At 42.5% G+C, this 25,573-nt stretch overlaps 1 protein-coding gene across 2 annotated transcripts in view; it reads right to left on the bottom strand.

Moving 5' to 3' along the window:
* LOC139584760 (breast cancer anti-estrogen resistance protein 1-like) overlaps window positions 1-25,573 on the bottom strand; it is a 142,434-nt gene that overhangs the window by 19,179 nt on the left and 97,682 nt on the right. For both annotated transcript variants that reach the window (XM_071416951.1, XM_071416950.1), the window contains exon 3: window positions 794-949. In XM_071416951.1, the coding sequence (XP_071273052.1) occupies window positions 794-949 (156 nt within the window). The remainder of the gene's footprint in view (window positions 1-793; window positions 950-25,573) is intronic.

The following is a 25,573-nucleotide window of genomic DNA, read 5'->3' as shown; positions in this document are numbered from 1 at the left end:
GTTCACAAACCTGTTCTACTAGCACACTGAAGCCCCAGGATCAGAGCATTCAATCAATCAGAATAAAACAAATTACAACACAGTCAATACAAAACTACATTGCTTATTGGGAAACACAAGCACAAACACAAAGAAAAATGCAGTGCTATCTGGCCCTAAATCGACAGTACACCATGGCAAACAATTTGACCATGGTTACTGATCAGAACCTTAGAAAAACATTGACAAAGTACAGGCTCAGTGAGCACAGCCTTGCCATTGAGAAGGGTAGACACAGGAAAACCTGGCTCCCTGTAGAGGAAAGGCTGTGCAACCACTGCACAACAGCAGAAAGAGCTGCATTTCCTGACAAAATGTCAAAAATATAAAACAATTAGAGACTGTCATTTCCCCAAATTTGAAACCCTTATTCAAGGTTTCAAAGACCTCTCTGATGAGAGTAGGCTACCACCCTGTTGGGGGAGGACGCAGAGAGCTGTGGGTTGGCAGCGCACTACATTGCTGCCTGCTATAAGATGAGGGACAGTGTCTGACAGACCAATCAACCTGCACATGTCCTCTACTGTATGCTTATTGTTATTGTTCAATGTATGGTTATTTTGACCTTTGGTTATTGTTGTTACTGTTGTCCCGTTGACAATTTTGATTCTTATTATTTTCATATTGTAAATATCGAAAGTAAGCTTTGGCAATATGTACATTGTTACGTCATGGCAATAAAGCAAATTGAAATGAATTGAAATTGAGAGAGAGAGAGAGAGAGAGAGAGAGAGAGGACTAGCTGACTCCTCACCTGTTGGCTGTACTGGGCGCGGGTTGGGGGAACGTCATAGATATCCTGTGACTGCTGGGAGGGAGGCATGTGTCTGGGAGGGACGTCATACTCATCCTGCTCCGACTTTTCCACGTCATACACATACACCTGGCCCACCCGCGTCGGCACCACCACCTGACGGAGAGAGAGAGCGAGAGAGGCATGAGGTTAGTGAAATAGTCCGTTATAAGATTTCAGCAAATTGATGCATCTTTAAGTCTTATGTAGAGTTGAAGTCGGAAGTTTACATACACCTTAGCCAAATACATTTAAACTCAGTTTTTCACAATTCCTGGCATCAAATCAAATCTAATAAAAATTTTATTTGTCAAATACACATGGTTAGCAGATGTTAATGCGAGTGTAGCGAAATGCTTGTGCATTCAATCCTCGTAAAAATTCCCCGTCTTAGGTCAGTTAGGATCACCACTTTATTTTAAGAATGTGAAATGTCAGAATAATAGTAGAGAGAATGATTTATTTCAGCTTATATTTCTTTCATTACATTCCCAGTGGGTCAGAAGTTTACATACACTCAATTATTATTTGGTAGCATTGCCTTTAAATAGTTTTACTTGGGTCAAACATTTCAGGTAGCCTTCCACAAGCTTCCCACAATAAGTTGGGTGAATTATGGCCCATTCCTCCGAGTCAGGTTTGTAGGCCTCCTTGCTCACACACGCTTTTTCAGTTCTGCCCACAAATTTTCTATGGGATTGAAGTCAGGGCTTTGTGATGGCCACTCCAATACCTTGACTTTGTTGTCCTCAAGCCATTTTGCCACAACTTTGGAAGTATGCTTGGGGTCACTGTCCATTTGGAAGACCCATTTGCGACCAAGCTTTAACTTCCTGACTGATGTCTTGAGATGTTGCTTCAATATAGCCACATAATTTTCCTCCCTCATGATGCCATCTATTTTGTGAAGTGCACCAGTCCCTCCTGCAGCAAATCAATCTTAGTGTATGTAAACTTCTGACCCACTGGAATTGTGATACAGTGAATTATAAGTGAAATAATCTGTCTGTAAACAATTGTAGGAAAAATGACTTGTGTCATGCACAAAGTAGCTGTCCTAAACGACTTGCCAAAACTATAGTTTGTTAACAAGACATTTGTGGAGTGGTTGAAAAACGAGTTTTAATGACTCCAACATAAGTGTATGTAAACTTCAACTGTACTTTATAAAAGAGTGTAAAAACACCAGCAAATCAGCTCCAAGTGATTTCAATTTTCTTCTATTCCAAAATATTCCCACACATAACATAGAGATATACGCTGACTGTACAAACAATAGAACACCCCCTTTGCCCTCAGAACAGCCTCAATTAGTCGGGGCTTGGACTCTACAAGGTGTTGAAAGCGTTCCACAGGGATGCTGGACCATGTGGACTCCAATGCTTCCCACAGTTGTGTCAAGTTGACTGGATGTCCTTTGGGTGGTGGACCATTCTTGATACACACGGGAATCTGTTGAATGTGAAAAACCCAGCAGTGTTGCAGTTCTTGACACACTCAAACCATTGTGCCTGGCACCTACTATCATACCCCGTTCAAAGGCACTTAAATCTTTTGTCTTGCCTATTTACCCTCTGAATGACACAAACACACAATCCATGTCTCAATTGTCTCAAGGCTTAAAAATCCTTCTTTAACCTGTCCCCTCCCCTTCATCTACACTGATTGAAGTGGATTTAACAAGTGACATCAATAAGGGATCATAGCTTTCACCTGGATTCACCTGGTCAGTCTATGTCATGGAAAGAGCAGGTGTTCCAATTGCAATGAACATTCAGTGTATGTGATCATGTACAAATGTAAGCAAGGTTTGAAATGATTATGTTTCAGTGAAATATTATATCTGTTTGGGCATCTTGCAGTCAATTTGCAGTCTACTAATTATTTGTAATTATGTTCCGGCCCCCTGACCATCCGCTCAATAAAAAATTGTCCCTAGTTGATCTAGTTGATGATCCCAGCCGTAGATGATAACAGTAGAGAACACATTATATCCACTCAAGACTCAATCTTAATTAAATTCCCCTGACCCACAGTGAAGAGCCAAAACAGCCTGTAACAGAGTCAGGGTCTGGCTTAACCCCAGAGGCAGTAAAAACAGAATGGAGGTCTTGGCAGGTCAGCGTGGGAACAACGCCTGTCCTATTGTCTGCCTATTTACCCACAGTATTATAGTCTCAGTGTTATGTCAACTGTCTGGGCCTGGGAAATGAAAACAGACTGATAACAGCACAATACAGAGACAGTAACTGGAACATAAGCGTCCATCCAAACTAGTACTCAAATTTAGTATTCAATACATCACAGGATATTGAAAATCAAATCATTAGCACTTCCTATCAGGACCATATCATGTCATGTCATCACCACATAATGTCCTGCATCAGTGCTCCTTGGAAGTCTATCTGAGCTCCTCTGGCTGTGTGTGTGTGTGTGTGTGTGTGTGTGTGTGTGTGTGTGTGTGTGTGTGTGTGTGTGTGTGTGTGTGTGTGTGTGTGTGTGTCTTTCTCCTCTCCTCTCACTTCCTTTAATCTGGCCCTGCTATCGATCCCCTGCAGGCAAGGGCTATGGAATCACACAGATAAGGAATGTTGTTATCTCTCTCCCAATCAGGGCACTGGGGAAATCTCTGATTATCTACTCCCAGCTACAGATACACTGCTGCTGCTGCCTTCACTACCGGTGGGAGAGGAAAATAGCAGTCCAATCACACACACCAGTGCTAATAAACCGTCTGCAACCTCCCGACTACAGTACCAGTCAAAAGTTTGGACACACCTATTCATTCATGGGTTTTTCTTTATTTCGACTATTTTCTACATTGTAGAACAATAGTGAAGACATCAAAACTATGAAACAACACATATGGAATCATGTAGTAACCAATAAAATGTTAAACAAATCAAAATATATGTTACATTTAAAATTCTTCAAATTAGACACCCTTTGCCTTGTTGACAGCTTTTCACACTCTTGGCATTCTCTCAACCAGCTTCATGAGGTAGTCACCTGGAATGCATTTCAATTAACAGGTGTGCCTTGTTAAAAGTTAATATGTGTAATTCCTTTCCTTCTTAATGAGGTTGAGCCAATCAATTGTGTTGTGACAAGGTAGGGGTGGTATACAGAAGACAGCCCTATTTGGTATAGACGAAGTCCACATTATGGTTAGAACAGCTCAAATAAACAAAGAGAAACGACCGTCCATCATTACTTTAAGACATGAAGGTCAGTCAATCCGGCACATTTCAAGAACTTTGAAAGTTTCTTCAAGTGCAGTCGCAAAAACCATCAAGCAATATGATGAAACTGGCTCTCACGAGGTCCGCCACAGGAAAGGAAGACCCAGAGTTACCTCTGCTGCAGAGGATAAGTTCATTAGAGTTACCAGTCTCAGAAATTGCAGCCCAAATAAAGGCTTCACAGAGTTCAAGTAACAGACACATCTCAACATCACTGTTCAGAGGAGCCTGCATGAATCAGGCCTTCATGGTCGAATTGCTGCAAAGAAACGACTATTAAAGGACACCAATAAGAAGAAGAGACTTACTTGGGCCAAGAAACACGAGCAATGGACATTAGACCGGTGGAAATCTGTCCTTTGGTCTGATGAGTCCAAATGTGAGATTTTTGGTTCCAACCACCATGTCTTTGTGAGAGGCAGAGTAGGTGAAGGGATGATCTCCACATGTGTGGTTCCCACCATGAAGCATGGAGGAGGAGGTGTGATGTGTGGGGGTGCTTTGCTGGTGACACTGTCGGTTATTTATTTAGAATTCAAGGCACACTTAACCAGCACAGCTACCACAGCATTCTGCTGCGATACGCCCATCCCATCTGGTTTGCGCTTAGTGGGATTATCATTTGTTTTTCAACAGGACAATGACCCAACACACCTCCATGCTGTGTAAGGGCTATTTGACCAATAAGGAGAGTGATAGTGTGCTGCATTAGATGACCTGGCCTCCACAATCACCCGACCTCAACCCAATTGAGATGGTTTGGGATGAGTTGGACTGCAGAGTGAAGGAAAAGCAGCCAACAAGTGCTCAGCATTTGTGGGAACTCCTTCAAGACTGTTAGAAAAGCATTCCAGGTGATGCTGGTTGAGAGAATGACAAGAGTGTGCAAAGCTGTCATCAAGACAGAGGGTGGCTACTTTGAAGAATCTAAACTATAAAATATATTTTCATTTGTTTAACACTTTTTATGTCATAGTTGTGACGTCTTCACAATTATTCTACAATGTAGAACGTTTAAAAAAATTAAGAAAAACCCTTGAATGAGTAGGTGTGTCCAAACTTTTGACTAGTACTGTATATGTGATAAATATAGAAAATGCACTGTACTGTTCTCTGGTTAGTGTCATTTTTGCCTCAGTGGATCGACGTTAACGTTTTCTGCCCAAATTCCCCAAAATATTTGGCGATTGGTGTGTATGTGGCACACGTACAGCTAGGCTTACACACTAATGGCTTACACACTAATAAAAAAAAGACGACAGAAAAACCTCAATGTAGCCTATAGATATGAATTGCACAAAAATGTATTGTTTCATGCATTGTTTTCTCTTAATTCAACCCACCCGCCCTTCATCCACACAATATTTCATGACTCTAATCCCGCCCACCCAGCGGATATAACCGCGGGACTGGGGGTTATGAGTAAACACACACACGAGCGCAGTCTATCCCATTTCCAAAAAACTGAAAGGATCCCTGGTCCTTTCCTCTGGAGCCTAGGCTACAGTGAGGGTGTGTGGTTCTGGTCATGTCTGCTAGCCTATCTCTTCTCAGTGCCAGACAAGGGCAAAACCAAACATGAAGAAGCAAGCTGAGGAGATCTCTAGACGTCACTGAAGCAGCCATGCCTAGCTCACTACGGGTTTCAGATGGGCGATAACTTCAGACTTCTGACAGGTTCCCCTGGTCCCATCCCCCCTTCTCTCTAGCTGATCCCCTCACTGCCAGACACCCCACACCCCCTCTGGACACCCCAGTGAGGAACGACGGGAGGGACTGCTCCCTATAGGCCGTCACTATCTCAGCCTGGCCGACAAAGGAAGCATTGGAGTCCATGCAGATGCATGTTAGTGTTCAGCTGATGGGGACCAGGATCAAAGGGTCGTGATTAGCATGACACAGTGACAGAGGAAGTGGATCTCTCCAGTCTGACTGATAGACACTGGATTAGATACAGCCAAGCCACAATCCATACAAAATAATGGAATGACATAGGGCATGGGCAAAGAAGCCCTAAAAAACAAAATAGATGGCATCATGAGGGAGGAAAATTATGTGGCTATATTGAAGCAACATCTCAAGACATCAGTCAGGAAGTTAAAGCTTGGTCGCAAATGGGTCTTCCAAATGGACAATGACCCCAAGCAAACTTCCAAAGTTGTGGCAAATTGTCTCAAGGACAACAAAGTCAAGGTATTGGAGTGGCCATCACAAAGCTCTGACCTCATTCCTACAGAAAATGTGTGGACAGAACTGAAAAAGTGTGTGCGAGCAAGGAGGCCTACAAAACCTGACTCAGTTACACCAGCTCTGTCAGGAGGAATGGGCCATAATTCACCCAACTTATTGTGGGAAGCTTGTGGAAGGCTACCTGAAACGTTTGACCCAAGTTAAACAATGTAAAGGCAATGCTACCAAATACTAATTCAGTGTATTCTGACCCACTGGGAATAAATCTAAAATCTAATAAAGCTGGAATAAAACATTCTCTCTGCTATTATTCTGACATTTCACATTCTTAAAATAAAGTGGTGATCCTAACTGACCTAAAACAGGGAATTTTTACTGGGATTAAATGTCAGGAATTGTGAAAAACTGAGTTTAAATGTATTTGGCTAAGGTGTATGTAAACTTCCGACTTCAACTGTAAACACTTGCATACACAAATTGCAGGCAGCCTCATGCACCAGCCTTTACTGTTCATTCTGCTCCCCTTCTCTGGCTCTACTTTGTGGAGGTTACCTCAGTAGCCTGCTTGACTGGTATTTAAGAAACCAATCACATTATTTGCTAATGAAATGCTGCAACTCTCCCGGATCCTGTAATAATATTTGCTCTCCCAGTCAGGCTGCCTGCCACTTGAAAGGTGACAGCCCAGCTAAACGGGTAATTAAGCCATTGCCCATTAAATAAATCTGACAATCTGCCTCTGTTAATATGTCTCATCCCTGTGTCCTGTCTGTATCCTTCCTCCATCTCCTCCCCTACAGCTTCCCTTAGTTCCCCATTCATTCAGAACCAGTGTCTAAAGAAATAGAGTAGATGTCCTTAACTGACAGCCTATAAACTGAAATAGGACTAAGGGAAAAACCCCAGAACAAATTAAATCAACTGAATCAAAGTCATATTTGAATCTCTCCATACAGCAAACTCCCTCCCTCCCTCTCCCTCCTCCTCCCCCCTTTTCTTTCTCCTCCTTTCCCTGCCATCAATTCCTAGTCTCTCCAGACAACCTATTCTCCACAGAGCTAGCCAGCTTCACACACGTTTAAAGAACACAGCAGGTGTTTCATCTAACACATCCTAGGACAATATCGCACGACCTCCTCTGCAGCCTTCTCTAACACAAAACACTCATTCTCCTCTCATACTGAGATATAGATCAGATCATAACATGTACTGTATGCTCCCCCTGAGCTAAAGAACACCTACATTTTACAACAACATAGTAACAACATACCCGTTCCTTTGTGCTAGACGGGTGATGGGATGGAATAAGCAAGCAATACTGACAACATGTCATTCTGAGTTTATTCATAATTATTATTCTTGACTTGTGTATTGTCTGGCATGTTTTTCTGGTTCACATGAATGTAAACAGACTACAGAAATATGGATCACACACACCATCATGTTCCTGAGCGCGTCACACTACTATTGACAGCAGTAAGTGAGAGTCAGATATCCATCACTTAACCTGGCTCTTATCGACAGATCCTCCATAAGCTATTAAAGAGATTAGAGGGCAACATTATTGGTTTTTGGTCATTGATCACATGGTAACGAGCCAGCCCTATCAATGCCCTCCTCAGCTGGCCCTTAACCTCATCTACGTTAATGGAGGATCCCTCTGAGGCCATGAACTGCATAACTAATGGTGATCAATAGTGTGAATTATCAATGAGGAAGGTGTTGGAGAGGGGAGGGCACGATGGCACATATGGGCTTTGGCTCTTAGCCAAGTCCTCATCAATAGTGTTGAAAGGCTTCTGTCAATGGGAGTGGGGGGGGCAACACCCAGCAGCCAGCTGTCACAACATTCTATCAGGTCATAATAATGATGTCACTAAAAGACGAGGAGCCATTGAGGATGTGGAACAATGGAGAGCGGTGACGCTCTGACCTGAGCCCTCACTGCTTTACTGGGCTGGCAGCTGGCCATAAGGTCTGTCTGTTGGAACAGAGGTCACCCCGAGGAAAGGAACAGATTGTAGACCCCCCCCACCACCCACAGTCCACTGACCCCTAACCCAGCTGACACCATGTCTGTCTGTTCAGATCGTTTCAGAACACAAGGGTTTTTCAGTCCACCTGCAATAGGCAAGGTGGACTTTCTGCTGAGCCTTGTGAAGTGGTCGTTCAAGTGAACAAAGGTCAGAGTACTAAGATTAATATTCCACGTTGGATGTCACATGTTTTAACATGAAACTGCTCACATGTTTTAACATGAAACTGCTCACATGTTTTAACATGAAACTGCTCACATGCTTTAACATGAAACTGCTCACTTGTTTTAACATGAAACTGCTCACATGTTTTAACATGAAACTGCTCACTTGTTTTAAAATGAAACTGCTCACTTGTTTTAACATGAAACTGCTCACATGTTTTAACATGAAACTGCTCACATGTTTTAACATGAAACTGCTCACTTGTTTTAACATGAAACTGCTCACATGTTTTAACATGAAACTGCTCACTTGTTTTAACATGAAACTGCTCACATGTTTTAACATGAAACTGCTCACATGTTTTAAAATGAAACTGCTCACTTGTTTTAACATGAAACTGCTCACATGTTTTAACATGAAACTGCTCACATGTTTTAACATGAAACTGCTCACTTGTTTTAACATGAAACTGCTCACATGTTTTAACATGAAACTGCTCACATGTTTTAACATGAAACTGCTCACATGTTTTAAAATGAAACTGCTCACATGTTTTAACATGAAACTGCTCACTTGTTTTAACATGAAACTGCTCACATGTTTTAACATGAAACTGCTCACATGTTTTAACATGAAACTGCTCACTTGTTTTAACATGAAACTGCTCACTTGTTTTAACATGAAACTGCTCACTTGTTTTAACATGAAACTGCTCACATGTTTTAACATGAAACTGCTCACTTGTTTTAAAATGAAACTGCTCACATGTTTTAAAATGAAACTGCTCACATGTTTTAACATGAAACTGCTCACTTGTTTTAACATGAAACTGCTCACATGTTTTAACATGAAACTGCTCACTTGTTTTAACATGAAACTGCTCACATGTTTTAACATGAAACTGCTCACTTGTTTTAAAATGAAACTGCTCACTTGTTTTAAAATGAAACTGCTCACATGTTTTAACATGAAACTGCTCACATGTTTTAACATGAAACTGCTCACTTGTTTTAAAATGAAACTGCTCACTTGTTTTAACATGAAACTGCTCACATGTTTTAACATGAAACTGCTCACATGTTTTAAAATGAAACTGCTCACTTGTTTTAACATGAAACTGCTCACATGTTTTAAAATGAAACTGCTCACATGTTTTAACATGAAACTGCTCACATGTTTTAAAATGAAACTGCTCACATGTTTTAACATGAAACTGCTCACATGTTTTAACATGAAACTGCTCACATGTTTTAACATGAAACTGCTCACTTGTTTTAACATGAAACTGCTCACTTGTTTTAACATGAAACTGCTCACTTGTTTTAACATGAAACTGCTCACATGTTTTAACATGAAACTGCTCACTTGTTTTAAAATGAAACTGCTCACTTGTTTTAACATGAAACTGCTCACATGTTTTAACATGAAACTGCTCACATGTTTTAACATGAAACTGCTCACTTGTTTTAACATGAAACTGCTCACTTGTTTTAACATGAAACTGCTCACATGTTTTAAAATGAAACTGCTCACTTGTTTTAACATGAAACTGCTCACATGTTTTAACATGAAACTGCTCACATGTTTTAACATGAAACTGCTCACTTGTTTTAACATGAAACTGCTCACATGTTTTAACATGAAACTGCTCACATGTTTTAAAATGAAACTGCTCACATGTTTTAACATGAAACTGCTCACTTGTTTTAACATGAAACTGCTCACATGTTTTAACATGAAACTGCTCACATGTTTTAACATGAAACTGCTCACATGTTTTAACATGAAACTGCTCACATGTTTTAACATGAAACTGCTCACATGTTTTAAAATGAAACTGCTCACATGTTTTAAAATGAAACTGCTCACTTGTTTTAAAATGAAACTGCTCACTTGTTTTAAAATGAAACTGCTCACATGTTTTAAAATGAAACTGCTCACATGTTTTAACATGAAACTGCTCACTTGTTTTAAAATGAAACTGCTCACTTGTTTTAACATGAAACTGCTCACATGTTTTAACATGAAACTGCTCACATGTTTTAACATGAAACTACTCACTTGTTTTAACATGAAACTGCTCACATGTTTTAAAATGAAACTGCTCACATGTTTTAACATGAAACTGCTCACATGTTTTAACATGAAACTGCTCACATGTTTTAACATGAAACTGCTCACATGTTTTAACATGAAACTGCTCACTTGTTTTAACATGAAACTGCTCACTTGTTTTAACATGAAACTGCTCACTTGTTTTAACATGAAACTGCTCACATGTTTTAGCATGAAACTGCTCACTTGTTTTAAAATGAAACTGCTCACATGTTTTAAAATGAAACTGCGCACTTGTTTTAACATGAAACTGCTCACTTGTTTTAACATGAAACTGCTCACTTGTTTTAACATGAAACTGCTCACATGTTTTAACATGAAACTGCTGACTTGTTTTAAAATGAAACTGCTCACTTGTTTTAACATGAAACTGCTCACATGTTTTAACATGAAACTGCTCACATGTTTTAACATGAAACTGCTCACTTGTTTTAACATGAAACTGCTCACATGTTTTAACATGAAACTGCTCACATGTTTTAAAATGAAACTGCTCACTTGTTTTAACATGAAACTGCTCACATGTTTTAACATGAAACTGCTCACATGTTTTAACATGAAACTGCTCACATGTTTTAACATGAAACTGCTCACTTGTTTTAACATGAAACTGCTCACATGTTTTAACATGAAACTGCTCACATGTTTTAACATGAAACTGCTCACATGTTTTAAAATGAAACTGCTCACATGTTTTAACATGAAACTGCTCACTTGTTTTAACATGAAACTGCTCACATGTTTTAACATGAAACTGCTCACATGTTTTAACATGAAACTGCTCACTTGTTTTAACATGAAACTGCTCACTTGTTTTAACATGAAACTGCTCACTTGTTTTAACATGAAACTGCTCACATGTTTTAACATGAAACTGCTCACTTGTTTTAAAATGAAACTGCTCACTTGTTTTAAAATGAAACTGCTCACATGTTTTAAAATGAAACTGCTCACATGTTTTAACATGAAACTGCTCACTTGTTTTAAAATGAAACTGCTCACATGTTTTAACATGAAACTGCTCACTTGTTTTAACATGAAACTGCTCACATGTTTTAACATGAAACTGCTCACTTGTTTTAAAATGAAACTGCTCACTTGTTTTAAAATGAAACTGCTCACATGTTTTAAAATGAAACTGCTCACATGTTTTAACATGAAACTGCTCACTTGTTTTAAAATGAAACTGCTCACTTGTTTTAACATGAAACTGCTCACATGTTTTAACATGAAACTGCTCACATGTTTTAAAATGAAACTACTCACTTGTTTTAACATGAAACTGCTCACATGTTTTAAAATGAAACTGCTCACATGTTTTAACATGAAACTGCTCACATGTTTTAAAATGAAACTGCTCACATGTTTTAACATGAAACTGCTCACATGTTTTAACATGAAACTGCTCACATGTTTTAACATGAAACTGCTCACTTGTTTTAACATGAAACTGCTCACTTGTTTTAACATGAAACTGCTCACTTGTTTTAACATGAAACTGCTCACATGTTTTAACATGAAACTGCTCACTTGTTTTAAAATGAAACTGCTCACTTGTTTTAACATGAAACTGCTCACATGTTTTAACATGAAACTGCTCACATGTTTTAACATGAAACTGCTCACTTGTTTTAAAATGAAACTGCTCACTTGTTTTAACATGAAACTGCTCACATGTTTTAAAATGAAACTGCTCACTTGTTTTAACATGAAACTGCTCACATGTTTTAACATGAAACTGCTCACATGTTTTAACATGAAACTGCTCACTTGTTTTAACATGAAACTGCTCACATGTTTTAACATGAAACTGCTCACATGTTTTAAAATGAAACTGCTCACATGTTTTAACATGAAACTGCTCACTTGTTTTAACATGAAACTGCTCACATGTTTTAACATGAAACTGCTCACATGTTTTAACATGAAACTGCTCACATGTTTTAACATGAAACTGCTCACATGTTTTAACATGAAACTGCTCACATGTTTTAAAATGAAACTGCTCACATGTTTTAAAATGAAACTGCTCACTTGTTTTAAAATGAAACTGCTCACTTGTTTTAAAATGAAACTGCTCACATGTTTTAAAATGAAACTGCTCACATGTTTTAACATGAAACTGCTCACTTGTTTTAAAATGAAACTGCTCACTTGTTTTAACATGAAACTGCTCACATGTTTTAACATGAAACTGCTCACATGTTTTAAAATGAAACTACTCACTTGTTTTAACATGAAACTGCTCACATGTTTTAAAATGAAACTGCTCACATGTTTTAACATGAAACTGCTCACATGTTTTAACATGAAACTGCTCACATGTTTTAACATGAAACTGCTCACATGTTTTAACATGAAACTGCTCACTTGTTTTAACATGAAACTGCTCACTTGTTTTAACATGAAACTGCTCACTTGTTTTAACATGAAACTGCTCACATGTTTTAGCATGAAACTGCTCACTTGTTTTAAAATGAAACTGCTCACATGTTTTAAAATGAAACTGCGCACTTGTTTTAACATGAAACTGCTCACTTGTTTTAACATGAAACTGCTCACTTGTTTTAACATGAAACTGCTCACATGTTTTAACATGAAACTGCTGACTTGTTTTAAAATGAAACTGCTCACTTGTTTTAACATGAAACTGCTCACTTGTTTTAACATGAAACTGCTCACATGTTTTAACATGAAACTGCTCACTTGTTTTAACATGAAACTGCTCACATGTTTTAAAATGAAACTGCTCACATGTTTTAACATGAAACTGCTCACTTGTTTTAAAATGAAACTGCTCACTTGTTTTAACATGAAACTGCTCACTTGTTTTAACATGAAACTGCTCACTTGTTTTAACATGAAACTGCTCACTTGTTTTAACATGAAACTGCTCACATGTTTTAACATGAAACTGCTCACTTGTTTTAACATGAAACTGCTCACATGTTTTAACATGAAACTGCTCACTTGTTTTAAAATGAAACTGCTCACTTGTTTTAAAATGAAACTGCTCACATGTTTTAAAATGAAACTGCTCACATGTTTTAACATGAAACTGCTCACTTGTTTTAAAATGAAACTGCTCACTTGTTTTAACATGAAACTGCTCACATGTTTTAACATGAAACTGCTCACATGTTTTAAAATGAAACTACTCACTTGTTTTAACATGAAACTGCTCACATGTTTTAAAATGAAACTGCTCACATGTTTTAACATGAAACTGCTCACATGTTTTAAAATGAAACTGCTCACATGTTTTAACATGAAACTGCTCACATGTTTTAACATGAAACTGCTCACATGTTTTAACATGAAACTGCTCACTTGTTTTAACATGAAACTGCTCACTTGTTTTAACATGAAACTGCTCACTTGTTTTAACATGAAACTGCTCACATGTTTTAACATGAAACTGCTCACTTGTTTTAAAATGAAACTGCTCACTTGTTTTAACATGAAACTGCTCACATGTTTTAACATGAAACTGCTCACATGTTTTAACATGAAACTGCTCACTTGTTTTAACATGAAACTGCTCACTTGTTTTAACATGAAACTGCTCACATGTTTTAAAATGAAACTGCTCACTTGTTTTAACATGAAACTGCTCACATGTTTTAACATGAAACTGCTCACATGTTTTAACATGAAACTGCTCACTTGTTTTAACATGAAACTGCTCACATGTTTTAACATGAAACTGCTCACATGTTTTAAAATGAAACTGCTCACATGTTTTAACATGAAACTGCTCACTTGTTTTAACATGAAACTGCTCACATGTTTTAACATGAAACTGCTCACATGTTTTAACATGAAACTGCTCACATGTTTTAACATGAAACTGCTCACATGTTTTAACATGAAACTGCTCACATGTTTTAAAATGAAACTGCTCACATGTTTTAAAATGAAACTGCTCACTTGTTTTAAAATGAAACTGCTCACTTGTTTTAAAATGAAACTGCTCACATGTTTTAAAATGAAACTGCTCACATGTTTTAACATGAAACTGCTCACTTGTTTTAAAATGAAACTGCTCACTTGTTTTAACATGAAACTGCTCACATGTTTTAACATGAAACTGCTCACATGTTTTAAAATGAAACTACTCACTTGTTTTAACATGAAACTGCTCACATGTTTTAAAATGAAACTGCTCACATGTTTTAACATGAAACTGCTCACATGTTTTAACATGAAACTGCTCACATGTTTTAACATGAAACTGCTCACATGTTTTAACATGAAACTGCTCACATGTTTTAACATGAAACTGCTCACTTGTTTTAACATGAAACTGCTCACTTGTTTTAACATGAAACTGCTCACTTGTTTTAACATGAAACTGCTCACATGTTTTAGCATGAAACTGCTCACTTGTTTTAAAATGAAACTGCTCACATGTTTTAAAATGAAACTGCGCACTTGTTTTAACATGAAACTGCTCACTTGTTTTAACATGAAACTGCTCACTTGTTTTAACATGAAACTGCTCACATGTTTTAACATGAAACTGCTGACTTGTTTTAAAATGAAACTGCTCACTTGTTTTAACATGAAACTGCTCACTTGTTTTAACATGAAACTGCTCACATGTTTTAACATGAAACTGCTCACTTGTTTTAACATGAAACTGCTCACATGTTTTAAAATGAAACTGCTCACATGTTTTAACATGAAACTGCTCACTTGTTTTAAAATGAAACTGCTCACTTGTTTTAACATGAAACTGCTCACTTGTTTTAACATGAAACTGCTCACTTGTTTTAAAATGAAACTGCTCACTTGTTTTAACATGAAACTGCTCACTTGTTTTAACATGAAACTGCTCACATGTTTTAACATGAAACTGCTCACTTGTTTTAACATGAAACTGCTCACATGTTTTAAAATGAAACTGCTCACATGTTTTAACATGAAACTGCTCACTTGTTTTAAAATGAAACTGCTCACTTGTTTTAACATGAAACTGCTCACATGTTTTAACATGAAACTGCTCACTTGTTTTAAAATGAAACTGCTCATGTTTTAAAATGAAACTGCTCACTTGTTTTAACATGAAACTGCTCACTTGTTTTAACATGAAACTGCTGACTTGTTTTAACATGAAACTGCTCACATGTTTTAAAATGAAACTGCTCACTTGTTTTAACATGAAACTGCTCACTTGTTTTAACATGAAACTGCTCACATGTTTTAACATGAAACTGCTCACTTGTTTTAACATGAAACTGCTCACATGTTTTAACATGAACCTGCTCACTTGTTTTAACATGAAACTGCTCACATGTTTTAACATGAAACTGCTCACATGTTTTAACATGAAACTGCTCACTTGTTTTAACATGAAACTGCTCACTTGTTTTAACATGAAACTGCTCACTTGTTTTAACATGAAACTGCTCACATGTTTTAACATGAAACTGCTCACGTGTTTTAACATGAAACTGCTCACATGTTTTAACATGAAACTGCTCACGTTTGAACATTTAACTCAGAGTTTTATGACCCATACCATAAGAACTTTTTGATGCTAATAAACGCCATTTAGCAGACACTTTTTTCCAAAGTGACTTACTGCGTGCATACATTTTACATATGGGTGGTACCGGGACTCAAACTCATGACCCTGAAGCTACCAGCAGAGCTACAAATGACCACATTCAAACACCTTAGATAAGGTGTTACCAATAACCTAATAATCACTAATTTCATACCTATGATTAGGAGAATTCAATGAGATGATAGAAAATGCAGTCTGAATCTACTGCTGTGTGTTTCTGTTACTCCCAGAGGAAGCCCATTTCAGTTCATGCAGCGTGAGAGTGTTGTAAAGTTAACACAGTGCCCTGACTAGACCATGAATAACAAAGCTCTGAGTGCTATTGCACAAAAAGGGTCAAAGTCCAAATGCTGAGGGGAGTTGAAGTAACTTCACATATCTTTTTTCTTCATGAGGATTAGGTGGCCGACCTCGCAGGAAAATTCCTCCACATACCCCCCCCCCCCCCCACCATCTCCCCCATCTCAGCCTGATGTGAGGCCATCTGTGGCACAAGCTGTGAACATTCATTTTTTTGTAGAGGGGGGATAGAGGGATGTGTAGGGGGGACGGGGGGCACTCTGTGTCCTGCTGGCATAGAGGAATCATTCAGTTGTTCAGCAGATGACATTCCCTCCAAGCCTCTCTTTTCAATGTTATTTTCCTCATCTTTTCCCATACATGGCTGAGGGACTGAGGAGTGGAGCCCCTGCCTCACAGCTGCACAGGTTACAGGCATGATCAGCTGTGATGTCAGCTCCCGTCCCAGCGCAGCACAGGGCATGGCAGGCTGCAGCTGCGTCATGGCAACCCAGCTCCCGGGTCCTCAGCTGGAGTGTGATGTGGCTGCCAGAGAAGAGAGAACTCATCTGCACCACCGCCCACTCCAAGATGGCGGAGAGAGAGAGGGAGGCAATGTGGCTTGGACACGGTACAGGTCAGACACAGAGCACAGAAAACAGGACAGAGGAAAGATCAAATAAGGGTCAATCGAAGCTGTCCAAAAGGTAGTAATTTTATCCTATATGTACACGGTAAACTTCACATTTATAAATGTATGTGACAAGGTTCCAACAGACCACGTCAGCTAGATATAGTAGGGGCATAGGGTTTCAATTCCGAGCATGCTCTTAAATAAGGTTTTAATCCTCCCTCAGACATAAGGTTGTTTAACCTAACATTTTCAAAGCAGCTGGTGTGTGACCCAGATGAGAGCTGATATCCCTCCCAGCGACAGCGGCAGCAGTAAATGGGAGCAGAGAAGTAAAGCCTGGCTGTAGCAGAGTCAGTGTGGGGGGTTGAGACGCTGACGCAGGGTGGTAGATTTACAGCCCCATATCCCTGGTTCCCTGGTCCAGGCTGCAGGATTAATCAGAGCATAATTAACTCCACATTTGTGTCGGAGCTCTCCGACATGTGGCATGCCCCGGGCCAGTGTGGTTCAGCCTGGTGAGCCTGGCAGGACTGGGGTACAGTACTCCTGGAGACAGGGAGCTCCCAACCACTAATCCGCAAAGACCCCCTCAACAGCCCCACAGGCCTGGGATGCATGCCACACATAGCTGCTATGACTGGGCAGGGCGTGAGTGGCTGGGAGCACCACTCTCTACTCCACTCTCTACTCCACTCTCTACTCCTCTCTCTACTCCTCTCTCTACTCCTCTCTCTACTCCTCTCTCTACTCCTCTCTCTACTCCTCTCTCTACAACTCACTCTTTCTGTGTGTTTATCTACCGTCCCCACATAAAACGCCACAATCTTTCTTCTGCATCTCCTGGCAACACAACACTTAGGTCTGTCTCTGCTCTCTCCAACCTATTCATTCGAATGGACGTGACTGCGTTACCGTGGAAACGCAGTGAGAGCGGTATCCAGGCAGTGACAGGGTATCTGTCACAGGACAGGTCAGAAGAGAACAGGAAAAGCTTTCAATATCTATCTATTCATCTCTACTTTCTATGATTACATAGAGAGATTGTCAAGTGGGAATAGAAATGCTTGTATGTTGTTTGCATCTACTGTATGTTGTTAGCCTAACAATGAGCAGTTGTAAGCATTTCACTGTTAGTCTACACCTGTTTACGAAGCATGTGAAAAATAAGATTTGATTTGTTAGGCTATGTTTTTAACATGAATGACATTAGAACATAGCCCAAAGTAGCATTTGGTCCCCATTATTTCAAGCTTCATGTATTTCCTGTCTCCTTAATGAAGGTGTCCATTTTATCCCTGACCCTACTGAGAAGACCGTGAAAACATCAAAGAGCCAGCCCCTACTGAAGCCGAGACCACTGGGTTTACTACTCACTAATAGGTCCAACCTCACACACCACATACACACACTCACAAACAAACCCATACATGGACACAATCACACACACATCCTCACACTAATGACTCTCCTCGGAAGTCAGGAGTGTGTGTTGAGTTGACAGAGGAGATGCAGTGTGTGTGTGTGTGTGTGTGTGTGTGTGTGTGTGTGTGTGTGTGTGTGTGTGTGTGTGAGGACACGCTGGACCCTGTGTTCCTCCACTCTGACCTGGCCTCTCTCTCTCTCCAGTTTGACTCTCCCAGCCCAGAACAAAGAGCGTCTCTGGTTCCTGTGATATCCCATCCCTTTGATGAGGGCCACTGGATAACACAGAGGCTTGTGGGGACCTGTTGTTTATGCTGAGGGCAGATCCATGTCCCCGTGTCCCTCGTTACCCCCCTATCGACTCCCCCCCCATCCCTCCCCTCTATCTGATGTAGGCTTTGTGGGGAGGTGATAACAGGACCAGGGCTGGAATTGTACATGAGAGCCCAAAAAGGCCCCACCCGCGCTCCACTGCTCAGGGCACTGTGTCCCCTCTAATTCCCTCTGCACTCTCTCACTCTACCCTTCCCCCCTTCTCCCTATTTCCCATACTCCCTTTCTCTCCCCCTTTCTCTACACTATCAGAGCAGAAAATGAGTCCACAGCAGGTAATGGAGGAGAGACCCGGCAGGCAAGAAACAATGCTTTTAAAAACACACACACACACACACACACACACACACACACACACACACACACACACACACACACACACACACACACACACACACACACACACACACACACACACACACACACACACACACACACACACACACACACACACACACACACACACACACACACACACACACACACTGACCTCCTCACTCAGACTGCATCACATCTACAGAGGCAGTGTGTGTGACTCACATATAGATTCACCTGGGTCCGTAGTGAGAGGCTATACAGTAGAGATCCCTCAGTGCTACTGACCAATGAGCCCACAGTCAGTGGTGGAAAAAGTACTAAATTATTGTCAATTATTGTCATACTTGAGTAAAAATAAAGATACCTTAAAAAAAATGACTCAAGTAAATGTGAAAGTCACCCAGTAAAATACTATTTGAGTGAAAGTGCAAAAGTATTTGGATTTAAATATACTTAAGTATCAAAAGTAAATGTATAAATCATTTCAACTTCCTTATATTAAGTAAACCAGAAAGCACAATTTTCTTGTTTTTATATTTACTTACGGACAGCCAGGGGCACACTCCAACACACAGACATAATTTACAAACTAAGCATTTGTGTTTAGTGAGTCCACCAGATCAGAGCCAGTAGGGATGGCCAGGAATGTTCTCTTGATAAGTGTGTGTGGACCATTTTCTTGTCAAAATGTAACGACTACTTTTGGGTGTCAGGGAAAATGTATGGAGTAACAATTACATTATTTTCTTTAGGAATGTAGTGAAGAAAAAGTTAAAGTTGCCAAAAATATAAAAAGTAAAGTACAGCTACACCAAAAAACTACTTAAGTAGTATCTTAAAGTATTTTTACTTAGGTACTTTACACCACTGCCCACAGTAAGAACCACTGTGAGGTGGCAGCCAGATGGGCATCCTCTATCTCCTTCGTCTCTGGGTACCAGCATGCACCCACAGCTCACCAGTCCTCAACTCACCCTCATGCACCAACACCCTTCACAGAGAAATGCCTGAGCAGCCACCATCCAAGAGAGGTTACCACATACCCACACAGTTCCCTTTGGTGATGTAATGGACTAGAAGAGTGAACTCTGTTCCTATAAAGACTAACCTAATCACTTCAGTAATACGCTGTCCCAAACCAAACACACTTCAAGTTGAGCTTCTAAAGCTTGGGTCCAATTGAAGGCCATAACTGAGGACAGGCAGAGCCATTAAAGCTGCATCCCAGCATTGAGTCATTACTATACTAGCACTACTGTTACTGCTGGAGCATGGGCTCAGGCTGAGGAGGACTGACTGGAGCTCCAACCACAGCTACCTGACCCTCCCAGTGTTCTCTTCCCAGAGCACAGCCCAGAACAGCTGGGCAGGGACGCTCACATCTGGAGCCTCTATTTATACACTGTCACAGTCCCAGTGCACAACATTCTGAATGTATTCTGAATGCATGGTGTAGCACCGTGCAGAGATGCTTATCGAGTCACTCAGCTCCAGCTCTACATTACATTGCAGTGGAAAGGCCTGGGGAGCAGGGAGTCTAACGACTGTCACTATCATTCTGCCTCTGAACAAGGCAGTTAACCCACTGTTCCTAGGCCGTCATTGAAAATAAGAATTTGTTCTTAACTGACTTGCCTAGTTAAATAAAGATACAATTAAAAAATAAAAAATAAAAATTGAGCAGCGTGGGGCAAGGCCTCCCTCTCTCTATCTCCCCCTCCCTCCCTCTGCTCGGGCATATGCAGTGATGTGGGCCAAATCAAAGAGACCCTTTTAGAAGGGCACTCAATGCGCACCAATTAGGCCCAGAGATACCCTTTTAATCTACGGAGACATTAACTCCAGAGTGCCGCAAAGCACTGCCTAGATTCACACAATCAGACAGGAACGCTTTCGTCGTTAGGAGGATGTCTCCGCTTACATAGACAGAGGAAGTGATGGAGGGTGTGGGAGAAGGAGAGATATAGAACGGGAGTGAAGAAAGAAAGGAAAGAGAATCCTAAAAATAATTGGGATTGTGATAGAGTGTGTGGCAGAGAGGAGAAGAGCTCCTCTGGCTCCCAGGCTGAGACGAAGCGAAGCTACAGAGGCAGTGTGGGAGTGAGGCACAGAGAGAGGCAGTGTGGGAGTGAGGCACAGAGAGAGGCAGTGTGGGAGTGAGGCACAGAGAGAGGCAGTGTGGGAGTGAGGCACAGAGAGAGGCAGTGTGGGAGTGAGGCACAGAGAGAGGCAGTGTGGGAGTGAGGCACAGAGAGAGGCAGTGTGGGAGTGAGGCACAGAGAGAGGCAGTGTGGGAGTGAGGCACAGAGAGAGGCAGGGCACATAGAAACATGTGGGTTACAGCTAAAGAAGGCCACAAAATTACAAGCCCATGAGGCAATAACGGGAATACAAAGCACCCATCTCATCTCTATGGATGAGCACACTTCCAAACTCCGGACTGACAGCTGCACCGCTTTTAAACTGATGCTCCAGTCTGCGGAAGAGTGGCTCCTCGCCATGAACATCTACAGTATCTCTCCCGTTTCCCTCCTCACATTCACTCTCTCTTTCAATTCAATTCTCTCTCTCTCACACACACACATATGTGCCTGTGCGTTCACTTATATATGTGGGTGCTCACACGTACACGTACGACCATATTTAGTATATTTATGTGCTAGATGGGTGAAGAGATAATGTCCCCGTGCTCAGTGAGCGTTAACTCCAGAGTTAACTACAGGCAGCAGATACACCTACAGGGAGCAGATACGCCTACAGGCAGCAGTTACGCCTACAGGCAGCAGGTACGCCTACAGGCAGCAGTTACGCCTACAGGCAGCAGTTACGCCTACAGGCAGCAGATACGCCTACAGGCAGCAGATACGCCTACAGGCAGCAGATACGCCTACAGGCAGCAGATACGCCTACAGGCAGCAGATACGCCTACAGGCAGCAGTTACGCCTACAGGCAGCAGTTACGCCTACAGGCAGCAGATACGCCTACAGGCAGCAGATACGCCTACAGGCAGCAGATACGCCTACAGGCAGCAGATACGCCTACAGGCAGCAGATACGCCTACAGGCAGCAGTTACGCCTACAGGCAGCAGTTACGCCTACAGGCAGCAGATACGCCTACAGGCAGCAGATACGCCTACAGGCAGCAGATACGCCTACAGGCAGCAGATACGCCTACAGGCAGCAGATACGCCTACAGGCAGCAGATACGCCTACAGGCAGCAGATACGCCTACAGGCAGCAGTTACGCCTACAGGCAGCAGATACGCCTACAGGCAGCAGTTACGCCTACAGGCAGCAGTTACGCCTACAGGCAGCAGATACGCCTACAGGCAGCAGATACGCCTACAGGCAGCAGATACGCCTACAGGCAGCAGATACGCCTACAGGCAGCAGATACGCCTACAGGCAGCAGATACGCCTACAGGCAGCAGATACGCCTACAGGCAGCAGATACGCCTACAGGCAGCAGATACGCCTACAGGCAGCAGTTACGCCTACAGGCAGCAGATACGCCTACAGGCAGCAGTTACGCCTACAGGCAGCAGTTACGCCTACAGGCAGCAGTTACGCCTACATGCAGCAGATACGCCTACAGGCAGCAGTTACACCTACAGGCAGCAGATACGCCTACAGGCAGCAGATACACCTAAAGGCAGCAGTTACACCTACAGGCAGCAGATACGCCTACAGGCAGCAGATACGCCTACAGGCAGCAGATACGCCTACAGGCAGCAGATACGCCTACAGGCAGCAGATACGCCTACAGGCAGCAGTTACACCTACATGCAGCAGATACACCTACAGGCAGCAGATACACCTGCAGGCAGCAGTTACACATACAGGCAGCAGATACACCTGCAGGCAGCAGATACACCTGCAGGCAGCAGATACAACTGCAGGCAGCAGTTACACATACAGGCAGCAGATACACATACAGGCAGCAGATACGCCTACAGGCAGCAGATACGCCTACAGGCAGCAGTTACGCCTACAGGCATCAGTTACGCCTACAGGCATCAGATACGCCTACAGGCAGCAGTTACGCCTACAGGCAGCAGATACGCCTACAGGCAGCAGATACGCCTACAGGCAGCAGATACGCCTACAGGCAGCAGATACGCCTACAGGCAGCAGATACGCCTACAGGCAGCAGATACGCCTACAGGCAGCAGTTACGCCTACAGGCAGCAGATACGCCTACAGGCAGCAGTTACGCCTACAGGCAGCAGTTACGCCTACAGGCAGCAGTTACGCCTACAGGCAGCAGTTACGCCTACAGGCAGCAGTTACGCCTACAGGCAGCAGATACGCCTACAGGCAGCAGATACGCCTACAGGCAGCAGATACGCCTACAGGCAGCAGATACGCCTACAGGCAGCAGATACGCCTACAGGCAGCAGATACGCCTACAGGCAGCAGATACGCCTACAGGCAGCAGATACGCCTACAGGCAGCAGATACGCCTACAGGCAGCAGATACGCCTACAGGCAGCAGATACGCCTACAGGCAGCAGATACGCCTACAGGCAGCAGTTACGCCTACAGGCAGCAGATACGCCTACAGGCAGCAGTTACGCCTACAGGCAGCAGTTACGCCTACAGGCAGCAGTTACGCCTACAGGCAGCAGTTACGCCTACAGGCAGCAGTTACGCCTACAGGCAGCAGTTACGCCTACAGGCAGCAGTTACGCCTACAGGCAGCAGTTACGCCTACATGCAGCAGTTACGCCTACAGGCAGCAGTTACGCCTACAGGCAGCAGTTACGCCTACAGGCAGCAGATACGCCTACAGGCAGCAGATACGCCTACAGGCAGCAGATACGCCTACAGGCAGCAGTTACGCCTACAGGCAGCAGTTACGCCTACAGGCAGCAGATACGCCTACAGGCAGCAGATACGCCTACAGGCAGCAGTTACGCCTACAGGCAGCAGTTACGCCTACAGGCAGCAGATACACCTACAGGCAGCAGATACACCTACAGGCAGCAGATACACCTACAGGCAGCAGATACACCTACAGGCAGCAGATACACCTACAGGCAGCAGATACACCTACAGGCAGCAGATACACCTACAGGCAGCAGATACACCTACAGGCAGCAGATACACCTACAGGCAGCAGATACACCTACAGGCAGCAGATACACCTACAGGCAGCAGATACACCTACAGGCAGCAGATACACCTACAGGCAGCAGATACACCTACAGGCAGCAGATACACCTACAGGCAGCAGATACACCTACAGGCAGCAGATACACCTACAGGCAGCAGATACACCTACAGGCAGCAGATACACCTACAGGCAGCAGTTACACCTACAGGCAGCAGTTACACCTACAGGCAGCAGTTACACCTACAGGCAGCAGATATACCTACAGGCAGCAGTTACACCTACAGGCAGCAGATACACCTACAGGCAGCAGTTATACCTACAGGCAGCAGTTACACCTACAGGCAGCAGATACACCTACAGGCAGCAGATACACCTACAGGCAGCAGTTACACCTACAGGCAGCAGTTACACCTACAGGCAGGAGCATGCAGTCATTTCTTCAGTAGGAGGTCACACACACCTTTATTTTCTCCCCCCTCACTCCACAGCGACCCCTCCCCCAAAATGTCTGCCTGCTCCTCCAGATAAGGCCCCCCTCCTCCATCTCCTCCTCCCTACATTTCAGGTGAGCGCCCACCAGGTCTTTTTAAACACTTCTGAGATTACACATTTACTTTCAGAGCAGGTTGTCCACAGAACAACCAGCAGAATCTCAACCCCCCAACCCCCAGAGCAGAGCAGAGGGAAGGAGAGCAGAGGAGATGAGCTTGTACTGTTAGCCCCGGGCTGCCTGCTCCTTATCACAGCGTCTCTCACCTGCAAACAGGCCAGGGTCATTAGATGCTGCAGGTGATAAGAAGGCTTGATCTACCTACCTCGGCCTAATCAAAGGAACCCAGGTTCAAACAGGCCGTCCTGCCTCCACCTCTCCCCTAACCATCTGCTTCACACAAAGCAATGAGCTCTGCCATGAACGTGTCATTCAGTCACACACATTGTACTTTGAATACTTTCTAGACAGTTGCAGGAGAGTGAGGTTGTAAAGATCAGGTAGTAGCTCCAGTCCCCACTCACAGTGGTGTCTGTCATTCCTCCCTACAGTCAAAGCCTGAGTGGTGCAACTCTCAGCCCCCTATCAGCTTAGCAGTTATCACGAGTAAATCAGTGGATTCTCCTACAGACATACAAGAGCAAGTTCATGACCTCTAATAGCAACACTGCTAAAGGTACTGAGGGCGATACCTAAGAATCTTCGTAACTTTGATCAAAGATATCCTTTCTGATGAATTGGGTTGCAGAGACACAGAGTGCAGTGGCGCTTTCAGCTCCAACGCAGCTGAGTGTTTACTGAGGCCATTCAGGTTGTGTCTGTCCTCTC

This window comes from Salvelinus alpinus, chromosome 9 (assembly GCF_045679555.1).
Source record: "Salvelinus alpinus chromosome 9, SLU_Salpinus.1, whole genome shotgun sequence".
Taxonomy (NCBI): domain Eukaryota; kingdom Metazoa; phylum Chordata; class Actinopteri; order Salmoniformes; family Salmonidae; genus Salvelinus; species Salvelinus alpinus.
Note: the sequence above shows the minus strand (reverse complement) of the source record. Positions and strands in the feature narration are given on the sequence as shown.